Raw genomic sequence first — 14,813 nt, 5'->3', positions numbered from 1 at the left:
TTTTCAATACCCCAGAATTTTATGGTAGATCAATGGTTTGCATTCACATAATGACGTGCCATTGCATACTCAAGATTCTTGGCGCGATTAGCAATTCTGCAATCCTCAGTTTTAGAGCTACTATAGATGTACTACTGCAGCTTATTAAGGACTGGATTTAAAAAATAAATTCCCCTGTGCGTGGGTGCACAAGCTTCTTTGCATCTGTGGAGAGGGAGCAGTGAGCACACCGAGTGGACAACGAAGGTTTGGAAAGATATAAATGGACGAAGACGGAATGAAGTTAGTGGGAATTTGGAAAAGATGTCCATAATAGAAGGATCACTCTGTAGGGCGTGCTAATTTTTAAGTAATTGTTTGTTTTATCTGCACAGACTGGGTTGTAAACGGTCAAACAAATAAACTATTGAGGAAATTTGGGCTTTTTGTCCAATAGGGACTGTCTGTCTGTCTGTGCTCACTGCTCTCTGATAGGCTGACTATGTAAAAGGCCATAGGGTATCCCCTGGCCTTGAAGCATTCCTTTAGTTCATCATTGTCCTCACTACAGCTGGAGAAAATGTCCTATTGGGATGTTTTTAAAAAGGTTTTTTTGAGTGATCACTGTCTGCTTTTAGGAGCCTGCTTTTGCTGCTTGGTTTTTCAAAAGATTAGTGGTTTTCAGTCTGCCATTATTACAAATGGAAATCACGTGATTTAAAAAAGTCAATATGTTCAACGTTGTAATCCATAATGAGATGTTGCGGCATTCAAGTATTGTAAAGTATTGCAAAAAAAAAAAAAAGTGCAATTCTTGAGTGCTGCCTCTCCAGCTTATCTGAAAATCATGAATATATCTCTTAAAGCAATTTTCGAGAGGAATGGATTTGCAGGGTTGAAAATGATGTTTTCTTCCCATAAACAAGACAAGAGTATATGAAGGGGGCAGAGGAACTTCCCATGGCTGGTCACGGTCTGACTGCAAAAATAGTTCCTTGAATATTTAAAAAAAAAGTTCATGGAGAGAATAATCTCAGTCAAGGTCAGCAGAAAATCCTTGGGAGTATTAGTTAGCCAGGCGTTTTTTTAAAGATAATATCATCTATCATCTATCATCTTGAACACTTCAAGGCCAATGTTATGGAAGGACACACGTGTACAAACTGCACATCAAAAGTAGTGAGGAGCTCATTGTCATTGCATCCAAAATATTTTGCAATATTCAAAATAGCTGTGGTGTCATCGAGAAAAGAAAGGCAAAGGTGTAACTGATAAAATGATCAACAAATTGGGACAGATGTTCCATTAAAATGTCATTACTAGGCACTATAGGTCTCAAAGGAGGAATTTGGAGGGGTTTATATGTTTTACGCAAGCCATAAAAGGCTCTGTTGTTTTCCAACAAGAAACTTTATAATTTATTTGGTCATCATTCTAGAGCTGCAAATGAATTGCCAACTATTTTGATAATCACTTAATGGTTTGAGTATTTTTTTAAGAAAAGAAAAAAGTAAAAATTCTCAGATTCCAGCTTTTTAAATGTGAATATTTATATATCTTTGCTCCTCTATGACAGTAAACGGAATATCTTTGAGTTGTGGACAAACATTTGATGATATCATCTAGGGCTTTGGGACACAAAATCAATATTTTCCATCATTTTCTGGCATTTTATAGACCAAACAACTAATTGATTAATCGAGAAAATAATCAACAGATTAATCGACAATGAAAGTATTCGTTAGTTGCAGCCCTACATCATTCCCATCTGTAAGAGGGAAATAACTGTTGAAGAATCATGAATAAAAGCACACAATGTGAAAGAAGCTGCAATGGCAGTTTAAGAGATAATACGGATGAATTATGTGCTGAATCCTGCCTCTGTTTATCCACTATCCTCCCCCAAAGTTTCCGAATACAAGCTGTTAAATTTGGAATTTGTTAAATGGTAATTTGTGTAACTGATTCAAGGAAATGTTTAGCAAGCTAGTGAACAGAAGTTGTTTGCGGATCTTAGATTTGTGTAACCCAGAACTCTTAAATAACTGTGATGTTCTTTTTCCACATACCATGGAAATATGGTTTGCTTGTATAAACATAAAGGCTCCTTTTTTTTTGTTCAGGGACAGTTTTGCTTATAACCAAGGTATTTCATAAACCACAATTTCATGCTTTTTAAAGCATTGTTTTTTTGTCCAACAACATCCCACATCACCAGGCGATGCCTTTTGTTAAGTCGAGAATGCTTTTATTTCCTTTATTCTTTTTTTCATTTTGTCGGTTGTATGTAGTCATTTTCTGTCTTTTCAGAGAGCAGAATTATTATTAGAGTGGCCACATAAGCAGAACAATTACAGAAGGCGATTGGCTTTTCTTTTTTTTCTTATCAAAAGACTATATTTTATTTTCTACAAGGGATGGAACTAGAGCAGCGTACCATAATAATCCCAAGTTATGTATTTAAAGGAGTCTAATACCCAAGAAGGACTGCCGTACACAGATACACACATTCCAAATTGTCCTACTTTTTCAGTGGACTACAGCTGGAAAACTCTACAACATCAGCAGCCGTCTGTTCTGCAGTTTCTTGTCACCCGTTGCGTTCAATCAACTAGATGCGCCTGACTTTTTTCTATTTTTAAAAAGCTCTTGATGAATTATGAAATGTTAGACGCCGACGGCAGAATAGACGTTTTTTTTTTTTCGTCCATTAGCGTGGAAATTTGTCTTCGGCTTCACAGATATACATGAACTTAACAGAAAAAAAAAAAGGAAAAGCTCTTAAAGCGGATTCTCGTTGCTGTGGGTGCCCCATATTGTCTTCCAGAAGGGAGTTTTACAAATTCATTAAACAAAGAATGTGAAGGGTCCTGAACTATTAATGGTGCTTTCCTCCTGGTTTGTGTATTATACAGCTCCGCCAGCTGTCTCTGGGGGTTTCGTATAATCTTGCTGGCAGTGTTAATTATTCTTGTGAGCTTGTTTTTCGCTCCCTAAATTTACCCGTACCAGCAAGTGATGCTGTAGGAAATTATACTTTCCACTAGACTGGTGTAAACCATCCTCAGGACTCCTTTGCTCACGTCAAAGCTATTCAATTTCCTTAAAAGAAATAATCTTTGCGTTGCCTTCCTACAAATGTGGTCTGAGTGTTAAAAACCATTCCTAAACATTTAAAACTACCTACCATCTCAACAGCTTGGCCCCTCGATTGTAATTGGCTGACACCACATTGGTTGCCCAGCCCTATTATTGACAACAAGTTCCTCTTGTTCATGTTTATGAGCAAAGAAAGCGCTCTCTTGTCTTGACACCGTGTGGATGTGATTCATTTAGGAACTCCCTAATTCATCATAACCCTCCCGCCTCGTTTCCACACAGTTTTGTTTTGTGTCTGTAAATCTGCGTAGTATGCGTATGACCGCCCCCTGGTGTTTAACGCAAGGAAATGCATCTCTTTACGAATGAATAGAAACGCCACCGCAGATATGGGAGAAATGTTAATTTTGTCTGTTTTCTGTTTGTTGTTTTTTTATTTGAAAAGTTTGACGGCACTACAACATTGGCAGCTTGCTCGCTGTGTAACATATAGAGTGCATGCATAGTAGGTCATAGTAGTCTTTTAACAAAATATTTCATGAAAACCGGCTAAAAAAGGGGAAAGAAAGTTATAAATAGAGCTGTATTACATTCATCAATCAGTTATTAATTCGCTAATTCTTAGGAAGTTAGTATAACATGCACACGGTATGTCCGTAATCTGCCGCAAAAGTTTGAATTTTTCAATGTATTCAAGGTAAATTTGCGAAAGTAATTGGAAGGAGGAGTTTCGCAAACACATCGGCGATCACGGTGGTTCCCATAGGAATGAATTAACATCCGGTTGACTAGCATATGTACACAGAGCTATGTGGAAACGAGGTGTTAAATATTAAATCCACCATTGCCATGTCACCTGCGTACTTACATACTATACATACATAGATCTGCATTCCATATATACTGTATATATATATATACATAGAAAAAAGTGTAGGAGATAAAACGCAACCTTTGGGCAGCCCAGTATTCAAAAGGATTTCATCAGACAGGGATCCTCGTTCAGAGACTCTTTGGGGGCGGCCAGATAAAGAGAGATTAAAAGCTTTGGACATGAAGTTGAATCTGAGGGCCTGCGATTTTTGGCACATCTTCCTGTTTGTCTGCGTGATTATATGCTTGTCTTCATTTGACATTGTTGATGTGGTAGTTTTGGCTCCGGGTGGATATTTTAGTATTTTACAGGTCACATGTCGTTCCTCTTCCACCTCTCTTTTCTCTCTTTTCCCTCTCCTTCTCTCGTCTACAGCTCTCGAAGTCTGTCCAACTTTGAACATTTCGGAGGATATCATGAATATTGTATAACCTCTCCTGTTAACATGATTGGTTTTTCTCTCTTCTCTCTACAGGGGTGGATCTCTGGAGAAAGACAAAGCAGTGGCCTCATCCATAGTATCCTCCGTTCAGTCCAAAATAACTCAGGTATTGTTCTTTGGCTTTTATCCCAAATATGTCCTCTGCTGAACTTTACAGCCTACCGAATATAAGAACTGAGTGCTGTTAACGTCTTTCCATCATGCGAAGAGGAAGGACGGAAAGTGCTGCCTTGTTTTTGACTTCTTGGGAGGAAATGTGTGGAAATTAATCTATATATTTTTTATTATTCTATCTACATATTCAGCTTTATCAACACACCCATGCATATATATTTTAGTAAGCTTAATTAGTTTGAACCTTGAATAACTAGATTTCCGAATTGGTATCATCAATCAATCAATCAATCGGTACATATTTTATCACCTGCATCTTGCATCTTGCATCTTGCAGTTGGCTGTGCGCATATATGCATTTGGGTATGCATCTTTGTTTTTAGAGTTTTATGTCTTCATGTCCACCTATTAATTTACACTTCAAATGTGTGTGCAGGTGTGTGTGTATAAATGATATCCTGTATTAATACAAAGACATTACACTTGCAGTAAGATTGAGATTGACTTGTCCGAAGTCTTCTGTGAAGCTTGCAGTCCAATCAGCTGTAAATTTCCTGAGGCTATAGTTACCAGGGTTGAAAGGTGTTTATGGTATTTCGTCTACCTCTAACAGAGTAACATGGGTATCATTACCCATACGCTACCATTTCAACCTACTAACAAAAGTTTGCATGCTACAGCTGTAGCAACTCATCCGGGGCTGAGATTGCACTTCCACCCTTTTGTACTCCTTCTGGGAGCGTAGCCAAGAAATTAGGAAGAGAGAGGCCAAATATCGGTTGAGCGGCAGACGAGTGCGGAGACCTTGGCGAACCTGCCCCCCTGACAAAATCCATCTCTTTGCATGTGGGATTTCACCTCTCTGGAGGAAAGGAGACAGAGCTAATGTGCTGTCTTTCAGCACGTGTAAATTCAGACCAAAAAAAAAAAAAGAGAGGGTTACCACTTCTACTGAGGTACCGGAGGTTAAGTTCAATAAGTTGTTCCTCCCAGAATTTATGAATTACTCAACCTCTGCTCTTCACAGAAGCCAAAAACTCCTGTGAGACATTGGGTTAGCAAAAGTTTCACTATTTTCTAATGTGTTTTTTGTCTCCTTGGCTGTAGACTCTGTACGGGTTTGTTTGGGGGTTTTTGCCAGATATTTAGCTCCAGGCTCGGGCCCACCTTGAGCGCTGGGACCCATCTCCATTGCCAGGACCCATGGTGCTATATTTGATACATTGTATCACGTCCATGCCACACGACCTCCACCAATAACACCAAGCTAAACAATACAACATTAATATTTTGACATTAATGTCGTTGGCAAACAAAAAGATAATGGCATTAGAATTATTTCGTACACGTTATTTGCTGCTTAACGTTACGTTAACTAAACTTTATAAGTTACAGTTGAACTATTAAGGTTGTATTGTTTACGTTAGTGTTATTGGTGGAGGTTGTGTGGCCAATATTCAAACTAATAGAGTGCTTCAGGCATGAGTCCTAAACCCAGAAATGAGTTAGTATTTTAGCTTACTTCCGGTTCCCTCGTCTGGCAGCCAATGGCTTTTTTGAATGGGTTTTTAGTTAGAAGCCTGAACTACGGTCTTTGGTTAACACAAGTTGAAGAGTTGCTAAATCAGACTACTAAACGCCATCATGCCGACTCGTTTGCCTTTACAGTCTCCTTGTGTATACTCACGCTCATGCGACCGTGGTGTAGTTCGTTTATAGCCTAACGTTAGCTTTTTACTTCTGGTGCATTCACTCTTCAAAACTCATATCAGTGGTGTTTATTTGTCTAGATTATCTTGCTGAACAAAATATGTAAGAACCATAAATGTTTATTTGCCACAGAGGTTATCTTCTGCAATAATCCAAAACCCAGTGGAAAAAAAACTTTTTTGAACCTTTTTGTCGAGGGAATCAGGGCGATGCTAACTTCCTGGTTGGCCACAAAAATACGTCACCCCTGAGCACTCTGTGAACACATGCTATTGTATCCTGATGAGTTCGGATGAGTATCCTGGAGCTCTGCAGCTAGACCCTTCTCCAAATGACTGCTAACGTTGCTCTGCAACTGCTGGATGTGTAAATAAGCAACTGTTTGTTAACATATTTGCCATATGAACTTAAAAGGTGATGTTGCCAGTGTTCACAACTTGTTTCTGCTGCCCCCAAGTGGCCAAAAAATCTGTTATTGCAGGTTTAAAAAAACAACCAAAAAAAACACAAAAGTGATGATATGGTATTAACTTGATGACTACTGATGTCGCCCACGGCCTCCTGTCGAGTGTTAAAGACAGCATTGACACTTCCATCCTTAAAATTATAGCAATCACACTCCAGGCTCTGCGTGCAGCCACTTTCTCACAGTTGGTATACCAACTGTGAGAATGACAATGCTGCGCGCATTGTACTTGCCGCATCTGTTGTATGTGACACATCGAGTGTAGCGAAGTGATGGGCCGTGTCTGTGTTTTGTTTATCCACGGAGGATTGTGTTCCTCATTTGGGTGAAAATGGAAAAACCACGTTTGAGTAAGTGGTACACAAAGTCACAACGTAACCTCAGATAAATTCTGACCTCGGTACACATTCTCCCCGTTCCACCCTGTTTAAAATGACAATGTCCAATTTATGGCTGTTTATCATGCTGCTTTCAGAAATGCACCTTAATCAAATGCAGGCACACGCACCGGTTCTGGAAGAGAAATCTGTTTGTAGGATAGGCGTAACGCTATAAGCTGAATAGATGACAGGAAGTAAGGACGAGTGTACAGATCCCTAGATTCATTTCACCAAAAAAAAAATATTTTCGAGTTATTTTTCTTGGTGTCACTGTTCTCTCTTGAACGAGAACAAAAGGCTCCAAAGTGTTGTCAAGCCGATTTTCACTTCAATCAGTTATCATTAAGACAAATAGTCACACGCTGTTTTCTCTTCAATTTACTGGGTTTATTCATTTTTGTCTGGTTTTCCTCTCTCCACCAGCACTTAAGTGCAATATACTATTCATTTACTTAATTGCGACTGCTGTGGAAACATGGAGAAACATCCCTCAAGACAAATTTCAAAGTCAATCACCTCGATTTGTCAAACGCCCTTAAATCAATTCCAAAAATGAAAGAACCTCTTCGGAACCGTCTCACTACTTAAATTAGAATATGTGCTCCTTTGCATTTTCAGCTTAGATCACTAACTTTGATTAATAATCCTAAAAAATGTCAGTAATTTCATTTCTGCTTGCATGAAGTGATGCAATGGCTTGATGTATTTTATTTCTCATGCAACTTGTGTGCAACTGCATTTATTTAAAGGTCCCATATAGTAAAAAGTGAGATTTTCATGTCTTTTATATTATAAAGCAGGTTTAAGTGAAATATAAATACTGTTAAACTATCAAAACACACAATATACGGAGAAATACACAAAGCCCATATTCACAAAATTGTGCGTTTGAAACGAGCCGTTATGATTTCTGTCCACTTGTGATGTCACAAATATACAATATTTAGACGATTACACGGTTTTAAAGATAAACATTCTAAATGTGTCCCAGTTTGTTTCCTGTTGCAGTGTATGTAAATAACATCAGCTGACAGGAAGTAAATATGGACCCAAGCTGTTGCCTAGCAACGCAATTCTGTTGAAATGTACTAAAAGAAAGAGGGTGAATACAGGTATATTCAGGCAGACAATACGAGGAAAATAAAGTTGTTTTTTTTAACATTACAGCATGTAAACATGTTCTAGTAGAAAAACTAAATACAAGTATGAACCTGAAAATTAGCATGATATGGGGCCTTTTAAAGGTGCAGTTTATCGGTGAGGCTGCAGGTTGTGCAACCAACTGAAACTTCTCTCGTGCGCCAAGCGTGTAGGAGAACTACGGTAGCTGACGCGAAAAAGTGAATGGCCCTATCTAGAGCCAGTGTTTGGTTTGTCCGGTCTGGGCTGCTGCAAAAACATGGCGGCCGGCTCCCTATATAGTTATAAACAGCTCATTCTATTCTATTTCTTCCATTGAATGAAATGCTACACACTGCCCCTTTTTAAAGGTGAATAGTAGGGCCCGCTGTGTATGTATAGACAGTAGGGGTGTCAAATCACGACCTTAAGATCGTAAGTCAAATTAAATATTGGATTTGGAGAATGGTGACACCCCGAATAAACGGTAAATGTGAACTGTAGCCTCAGCAATATTTAGTAACTAGATTATTTAGCTCTGGAAGTATAAAACCTCTGGTGCGGGAACAGTTATACCTTCAAAGAAAAACCAGTGTTGCACTGAATGTAGAGAGGTTGCTGTCGAGGCCACATTCCCAGAAGCATTTGGACTGGAGCTAATGGAGGTCAATAGAGTGTGAATGGAGCGGCAACGCTGGCTATTCTGTGAACACTGGTTCAACTTACACAGAATTTGGAACATTTTCTCTCCTCTGGCCATGGGCCACTGTCTGTGTGTGTGTGTGTGTATGTGGGCGAGAGAGTGTGTTTCAGAGCGAGTGTCCGGTGTTTACGCACCACAGATGCACCGCGCATCTCTTGATGCTTCAACAAAAAACATTGTATTTCTTTCTCACATAATCAAACGCAGCGTCTCCGTGCCTTCATCTCAACATTCCAACATAAGCGAGAGCCTCGTGAAAACATGCTGTTCGCTGCTGTTGCAACACGCGCAGATTTCGCAACCACTAACTACTTATACCCCATCTGTGATGTTTTACAAACACATATTGAATAATTCAGCGCATCCTCATCTGCCTAATGGTCTCCTCTTCCCCGAGGGTGCCTGGTTGCTATTCGCCTCAACCCGTCTCTCATTTTTTTCCTCATGTTTGCCTCTGTTCCTCCGTCTTCTGTGCCCATCGCCCGTCTCTGCTTTACATTTCTCGTGGTTTACTCTGTTTGATAGATGCTTTGTGCACTTTGAGAGACGCTTTTTTCAGACCTGCCTTGGGTCTTTTTTTTTTAACAATAGTTTAACTAGTATTTTGTTTTTGGAATTCATTTTGGATCTTTTTGGTTGTTTTTGAAAGTTAAGATAACAGAAAAGGCTAGGTCCAATCAAAGTTGTTTTTCAAGCATGATAACAGATAATGAGAAACGTTGTGGAGAACTGGCAGGTGTTTGTGAATGTGTGTGAGATGAAGAGAAAACTCAAGATGTTGCATAGCTCCCTTGAGATATCCCTAACAGTATCGTGTTATTGTTTAACCTTGCAGTGTGTGTTTTGCAATTAGAAGCAAATCTGTAAAATGTCTTCATATGCGTGTTATGCAACCTCTTTTTTTTGTATTTAGGATTTTAAAAACTTCTGTAATTGAGCGTGGACTGAGGCCAGTTAAAGAAAACCAATGGAGTGCTCCAGGGTTTTTGATTATTGTAGAAAATATGCTCCGTGGCAAACAAACGTTTATGATACTTACATGTTTGTTCAAATGAACACCACTTTTATGATGTTAGAAGCGTAAAAGCCATAGCCCGAAGTAAAAAGCTAACGTTTTTTAGCCACTTATTAGCAAACCGCCATTTTTATGGCACTTAAAGGCTTTGAAATTCACTACTGCGGTATTTATTGATGTATTTTATGTCATAGGAAAAAACTTCAAAGTCTCTTAAAGGTCACCTATTATGCAAAATTCACTTTTTCCATGTCTTTTAAACATCAATATCTGTCCCCAGTATGTCTACAAGTCACCATAGTATCATAAAAGACCATCCTCTCTCTTTTTCTCCTGCTCCATCTCTCCGAAAATGGGTCTGAAAAAAAACGCTGAGCAGCACTTCCTTACGCTGGTGACGTCGGTAACAATTTTCGGGCCATATAAGGGTTTCGTGGTGGAACGGTTAGAACTTCCAGCTAGGTGACCCCGCCCACAGAGTGGCTCTCTCGCTTCCGCCTCGTAACTATAAGCAAAGTATGCTCCTACTTCTGTTAGTTTGCAAGAACCAGCAGAAAAGTCTTCATGTACTCCCATCATCTAAATATAACATGTTCTTTCACAAAGGCTTTATGTAATTACACGTTTAAACAGGTGATATGAAACATTAATTTGATGTCATGCATGTAGAAGGGTACAGGTAGTAAATAATGACTGTAAGCAACACAACACATTTCTGTTTCACAGTCAAACTTTATTTGAGTAGACAGATGACAATATTAATTATACACAGCATTTTTAATTCCACCTACAGGTATGTTAACATTGTACACGATAAAGTCTTTCAGCTACGGTAAGCTACGGCGAGTGTAACGTTAACCGGTCTGTAGTCATGATAACACAGAGACAGCTTCTACAGTAAACATTGTAGAACGTACATTCAAATACATCTATGAACCTGGAAATGAGCATAATATGAGACCTTTAAGCTTGTGTTAACCACAGACCTTATTTCAGGCATCTAACTAAAAACCCATTGACTTCCAGAAGAGGGAACAGGAAGTGCTAAAATGCTCAAACTCGTTTTCGGGTTTTAGGATAGGTCAACCGAACCGAACTCTTCGGTCTCCACTCTAGTTCCGCTCTAACTAGCTTTGTTTGAGGGTGTGCCAAACTAGCAGCTATAAGCAAAAGTTGTTACTTGGTGACATCACCACGTTACGGAAGAAAAGGCGGGACTTCCAGCAAGGCGTTTAAGGCAGTTCAGAAGCAGTGTTTCTGTCGGGGAGAGTAACTCCCTTTGGCGTGGACTTTGGGCTTTGTCACTTTGCAGACCTTTTACATGCACAAAAAACTATATAACACTCTAAAGGAAAGGGGGGAAAAACACAAAAGCATAATGGGTCCCCTTTAAATCCTCAGTAAGTACCACGGAACAGGACCGCCATGGGTAAAATGTACCTCATCGGATTTAAATATGCCACTGCTGATCAGTGTAAGCTGGTTCTCAGCAGGCCGAGCAGTCGGCGAAGGATTTGGATTATTTAAAACATTCTCAAATGCGATCTCATATTTATGTTTTATAAAACGTCGGATGATATATAAGGAATATTTAGGTCAACATCCTATGCATTGTTCATAGGAATTCCTCGTTGTTAGCGGGCTCTTCATCCTTTTTCAGTATTATGTAACCAGAGTCGGCTATCCCCCGTGTGTGACAGCTGTAACGTAACTCGGAATGATCTATTAATGCGATACTATTTCCGCTGCACTTTCATTCGCCGAGACGAGGAGCTCAACTGTAGTTTGAGCAACTTTTTCCACTCAGTTGTTCATAATTTGGAGCGTTGTTTGTTTGTCATATTCCGTGAACACTTCTTTGTGTGTGTGTGTGTGTGTGTGTGTATATTCGGATACACCGGGGTTTAGAGAGAAACAGCCTTCTGAGTGATTTGATATGACAGCTCCTTCCCTCTGTGATTACAGCTGTTAATTTGTCTCATCTGTCAGGAGAGCTCAAGGGTGGATATTTGTCCATGCGTGTATGAATCACTCCTGGGATGCAAATTAACACTTCCTACTCAGCAATGCAAGCATTTGCCCCCTAGTCAGCAAAATTTAACATTTCTACCTGGAGAAGGAAGGGATGGAATTATTTCGCAGCTCCCTACTTCGCTACAATCTACTTCACATTTCTCGGTTTAGGCCTTTTTTTTTTACTACAAATTGTTGTTTTTTTATCTCATAATACATTTACGTTTGAGTCAGCTGCTGAAATAGAGGATTAGGTGACTGTAGCTATAAGGGTTTGGGGAGGAGGTGATGCATCTAATTCTCAGTGCTTACAGGGTATTATTCTGTACTTAAAGTATGTCATATTTTAAAGATGTATTATGGGGAAGCACACTCCAAAACAAGTCTTAAGTCAAGACAGTATATTAACCTTAAACATGAGGGTGTGGCTCATGGTGCAGCCAAAATTGCATTCCTATACAACTAAACTGCTTTGACAAACAGTCATTTTAAGCCAAGCCATTATTTTTTCTAATAAAGTAGTGTTGTTGCATTTTTGTTTTCTTTTGTTTCAATGTGGTAGTCATTTTAAGCCAAACCATGATGTCTTTTTTTTTTTGGCTGGACCGCAGAGGGCAAAAGTCTGTCACTGAGTTACTGAGTGATGAAGTTACATGATTGGTCGGCCGAGTGTTGGAGTTTCCTCATTGGCCGTTGCTCTTTCAAAAAATGAAAACGCGGGGAATGGTCCTTTTATGCAAATGAGCCCAGCTAGCGCGATGCGTCCGGCTCACAAAACTTGGATCAAGATGTCAAACTAGGCGATCTAGTTGTAAAATGAAACGAGATTCAGCAGCAGCATAGCCTATTTATCGCTTAAAATATTTTTCAGATGTAGATTTTTGGTGGATTGTTTAGACGGAATAACAGTTTACAAGCAGGCCGCCATGTTGTTTCCTGTTCGAAACAGCGAGCAGAAAACCAGGGACCCAATCAGATTCATTCCACAAGAGGGTACGTCACCTCTTTGAACGACCAGTTGAGTGGAGCAGCGCGTCCCCTAGTGTCCTCGCCGGACGCGGTGGACATGTACTGCTGGATTTAACATTATAGACACGACCTCTGACTATTTATATAACAACGTAGCCACAAATTCACAGACTGACCATTCACGGTCCAGCCATATACTCGGTTTTGACCGAGTCTTGTTTTGCTATACCTAACCAAGTAGTTATGTTGCCTAAACCTAACAAAGTATTGTTGCGTTTTTGTTTTGTTTCAGTTTACAACATTAACCACGTGTTTGAAACTGCAACCATAATCCGGGACATTAATTGAGAATGCAGTTTAATTGTAATGGAACGTAATTTGTGTAGGTTGCATGGTGGTAAAACAAAACAATGAGCTAAAAGCATCTGAAAGCTGCAGACTGGGAAGTTGATTCTCAGTGGGAACAGCATTACTAGCAGCTATTTCACACTACAGGGAGTAATTCAAATTAATAGTAATAATAACATGAATGCTTCTTTGTCAGTTACTTCAAAATAAGATAATTTGCTCACTGCTTTCTCCCCACCAATACTTTCAATCGTTTTTGGTCCTCAGCTCAGTTGTTCGTTGTCAATTGGATTTTTTCATAGCCGTACTTTACTGGAGCTGGAGTTGGATCAATAGATGGGTACAAGTCGAACCAAAGCAGATAATGAAGAAATATATTGGTGCAGGATTTTAGAGCCGCTGCTGGCTTCAACAACACTCACAATCTAATGTAAATGTCCTTCAGGCCCTCTAACGTGCTGGAGGTTGTCATACCCACAGGTGTATAACTAAATGCTTCAGTCTAGCCAAGTGTCCCACCCACGTTCCTGTCTGATGTCACGCTTCAAGTTCATTCTCAGTTATCCAATGACGCATCAAAATATGTGTTGGAGAGATGTGTAGCGCATTAAACTCATCCCCTCTTCTCTGCTTTCAGGATCTGATGGCCAAAGTGCGAGCCATGCTTGCCACCTCCAAGACCTTCCAACCTCCCAATTCCTAAAAGAGGGCGCGGCTACTTTCTACTGGCCCACGACGACCTCGGGCCAATCAGCGAGCGTCATTCTCCGATTTCCCGGCGATTTTTTTTTTGGGCCCGGATCTGTTTCATCTCACCGTGTTCATCCTCGATTTATGATTTAATCTCGATTTTGAGCGTCGGCAGATTCAGCCTGGCTACGTTGTGTCTTCTGCAGTATTGTAAGAGTGACATAAACGCACTCATTTAAGCTGAAATATCCGGTGTCACACCTGACCTGAGAAAACAGCTCGGCAATCTTGTCAGCAGTTGACTGTTTTTTTTGGTGCAAACGTGGAAATAATACATATGCTATTTTGCATCCCCGTTTTAAAAACACACTTTTCTCCCACGTCAACGTAAAGCTGCTGGAGGTCTATATTCTCTCCTTCTATGAAGGGCTGTGTTGTTTTGATAAGTTCAATCCTCTCTCCTCCCTCATCTACTATTCTCTGCTTGTTGTTTTCCTTCTTTCTTTCCGCCCCCGAGCTGTCTCTGCTCTCCAGCACCTCACACGTCTGCTTTGAGAAGCCCTTTTAATTTTCTACACTGTCCCTCAGCTCTAGTGCGTGGCCTTCTACTTATGTTCCTGGTTTGTACCGTAATGGGATTTAACGCAGAAACAACTTTCTAATCCAATCTGTCAATAAAGTTTCAATTATGATTTACTTATGGCTCCTTTGTCCTTTTTTTACCTCATGAATTTTTGTATGCAAAAAGTTGTTAAATAGCTGAAACTATTTAAAGCAAAAAGACTCTGCGTCCCTCAGTCCTCCTCTTCACCGTCCTTCATCTGGGACGCACTGATAAGATGGAAGAGATGATGTTTACGGCCCCCAAACCTTCACCTCCATTGACTACTGA

At 39.8% G+C, this 14,813-nt stretch overlaps 1 protein-coding gene across 3 annotated transcripts in view; it reads left to right on the top strand.

Moving 5' to 3' along the window:
* Positions 1-14,617, top strand: part of sfswap (splicing factor SWAP) — a 71,313-nt gene extending 56,696 nt beyond the window's left edge. For all 3 annotated transcript variants that reach the window (XM_074616962.1, XM_074616961.1, XM_074616963.1), the window contains exons 18-19: positions 4,428-4,500; positions 13,869-14,617. In XM_074616962.1, the coding sequence (XP_074473063.1) occupies positions 4,428-4,500; positions 13,869-13,934 (139 nt within the window). In that variant the 3' untranslated portion in view covers positions 13,935-14,617. The remainder of the gene's footprint in view (positions 1-4,427; positions 4,501-13,868) is intronic.
* The last annotated feature ends 196 nt before the right edge of the window (positions 14,618-14,813 follow it).

Source organism: Sebastes fasciatus, chromosome 19 (assembly GCF_043250625.1).
Source record: "Sebastes fasciatus isolate fSebFas1 chromosome 19, fSebFas1.pri, whole genome shotgun sequence".
In the NCBI taxonomy this organism is placed as follows: domain Eukaryota; kingdom Metazoa; phylum Chordata; class Actinopteri; order Perciformes; family Sebastidae; genus Sebastes; species Sebastes fasciatus.
This window is presented reverse-complemented; position numbering and strand designations above follow the sequence as displayed.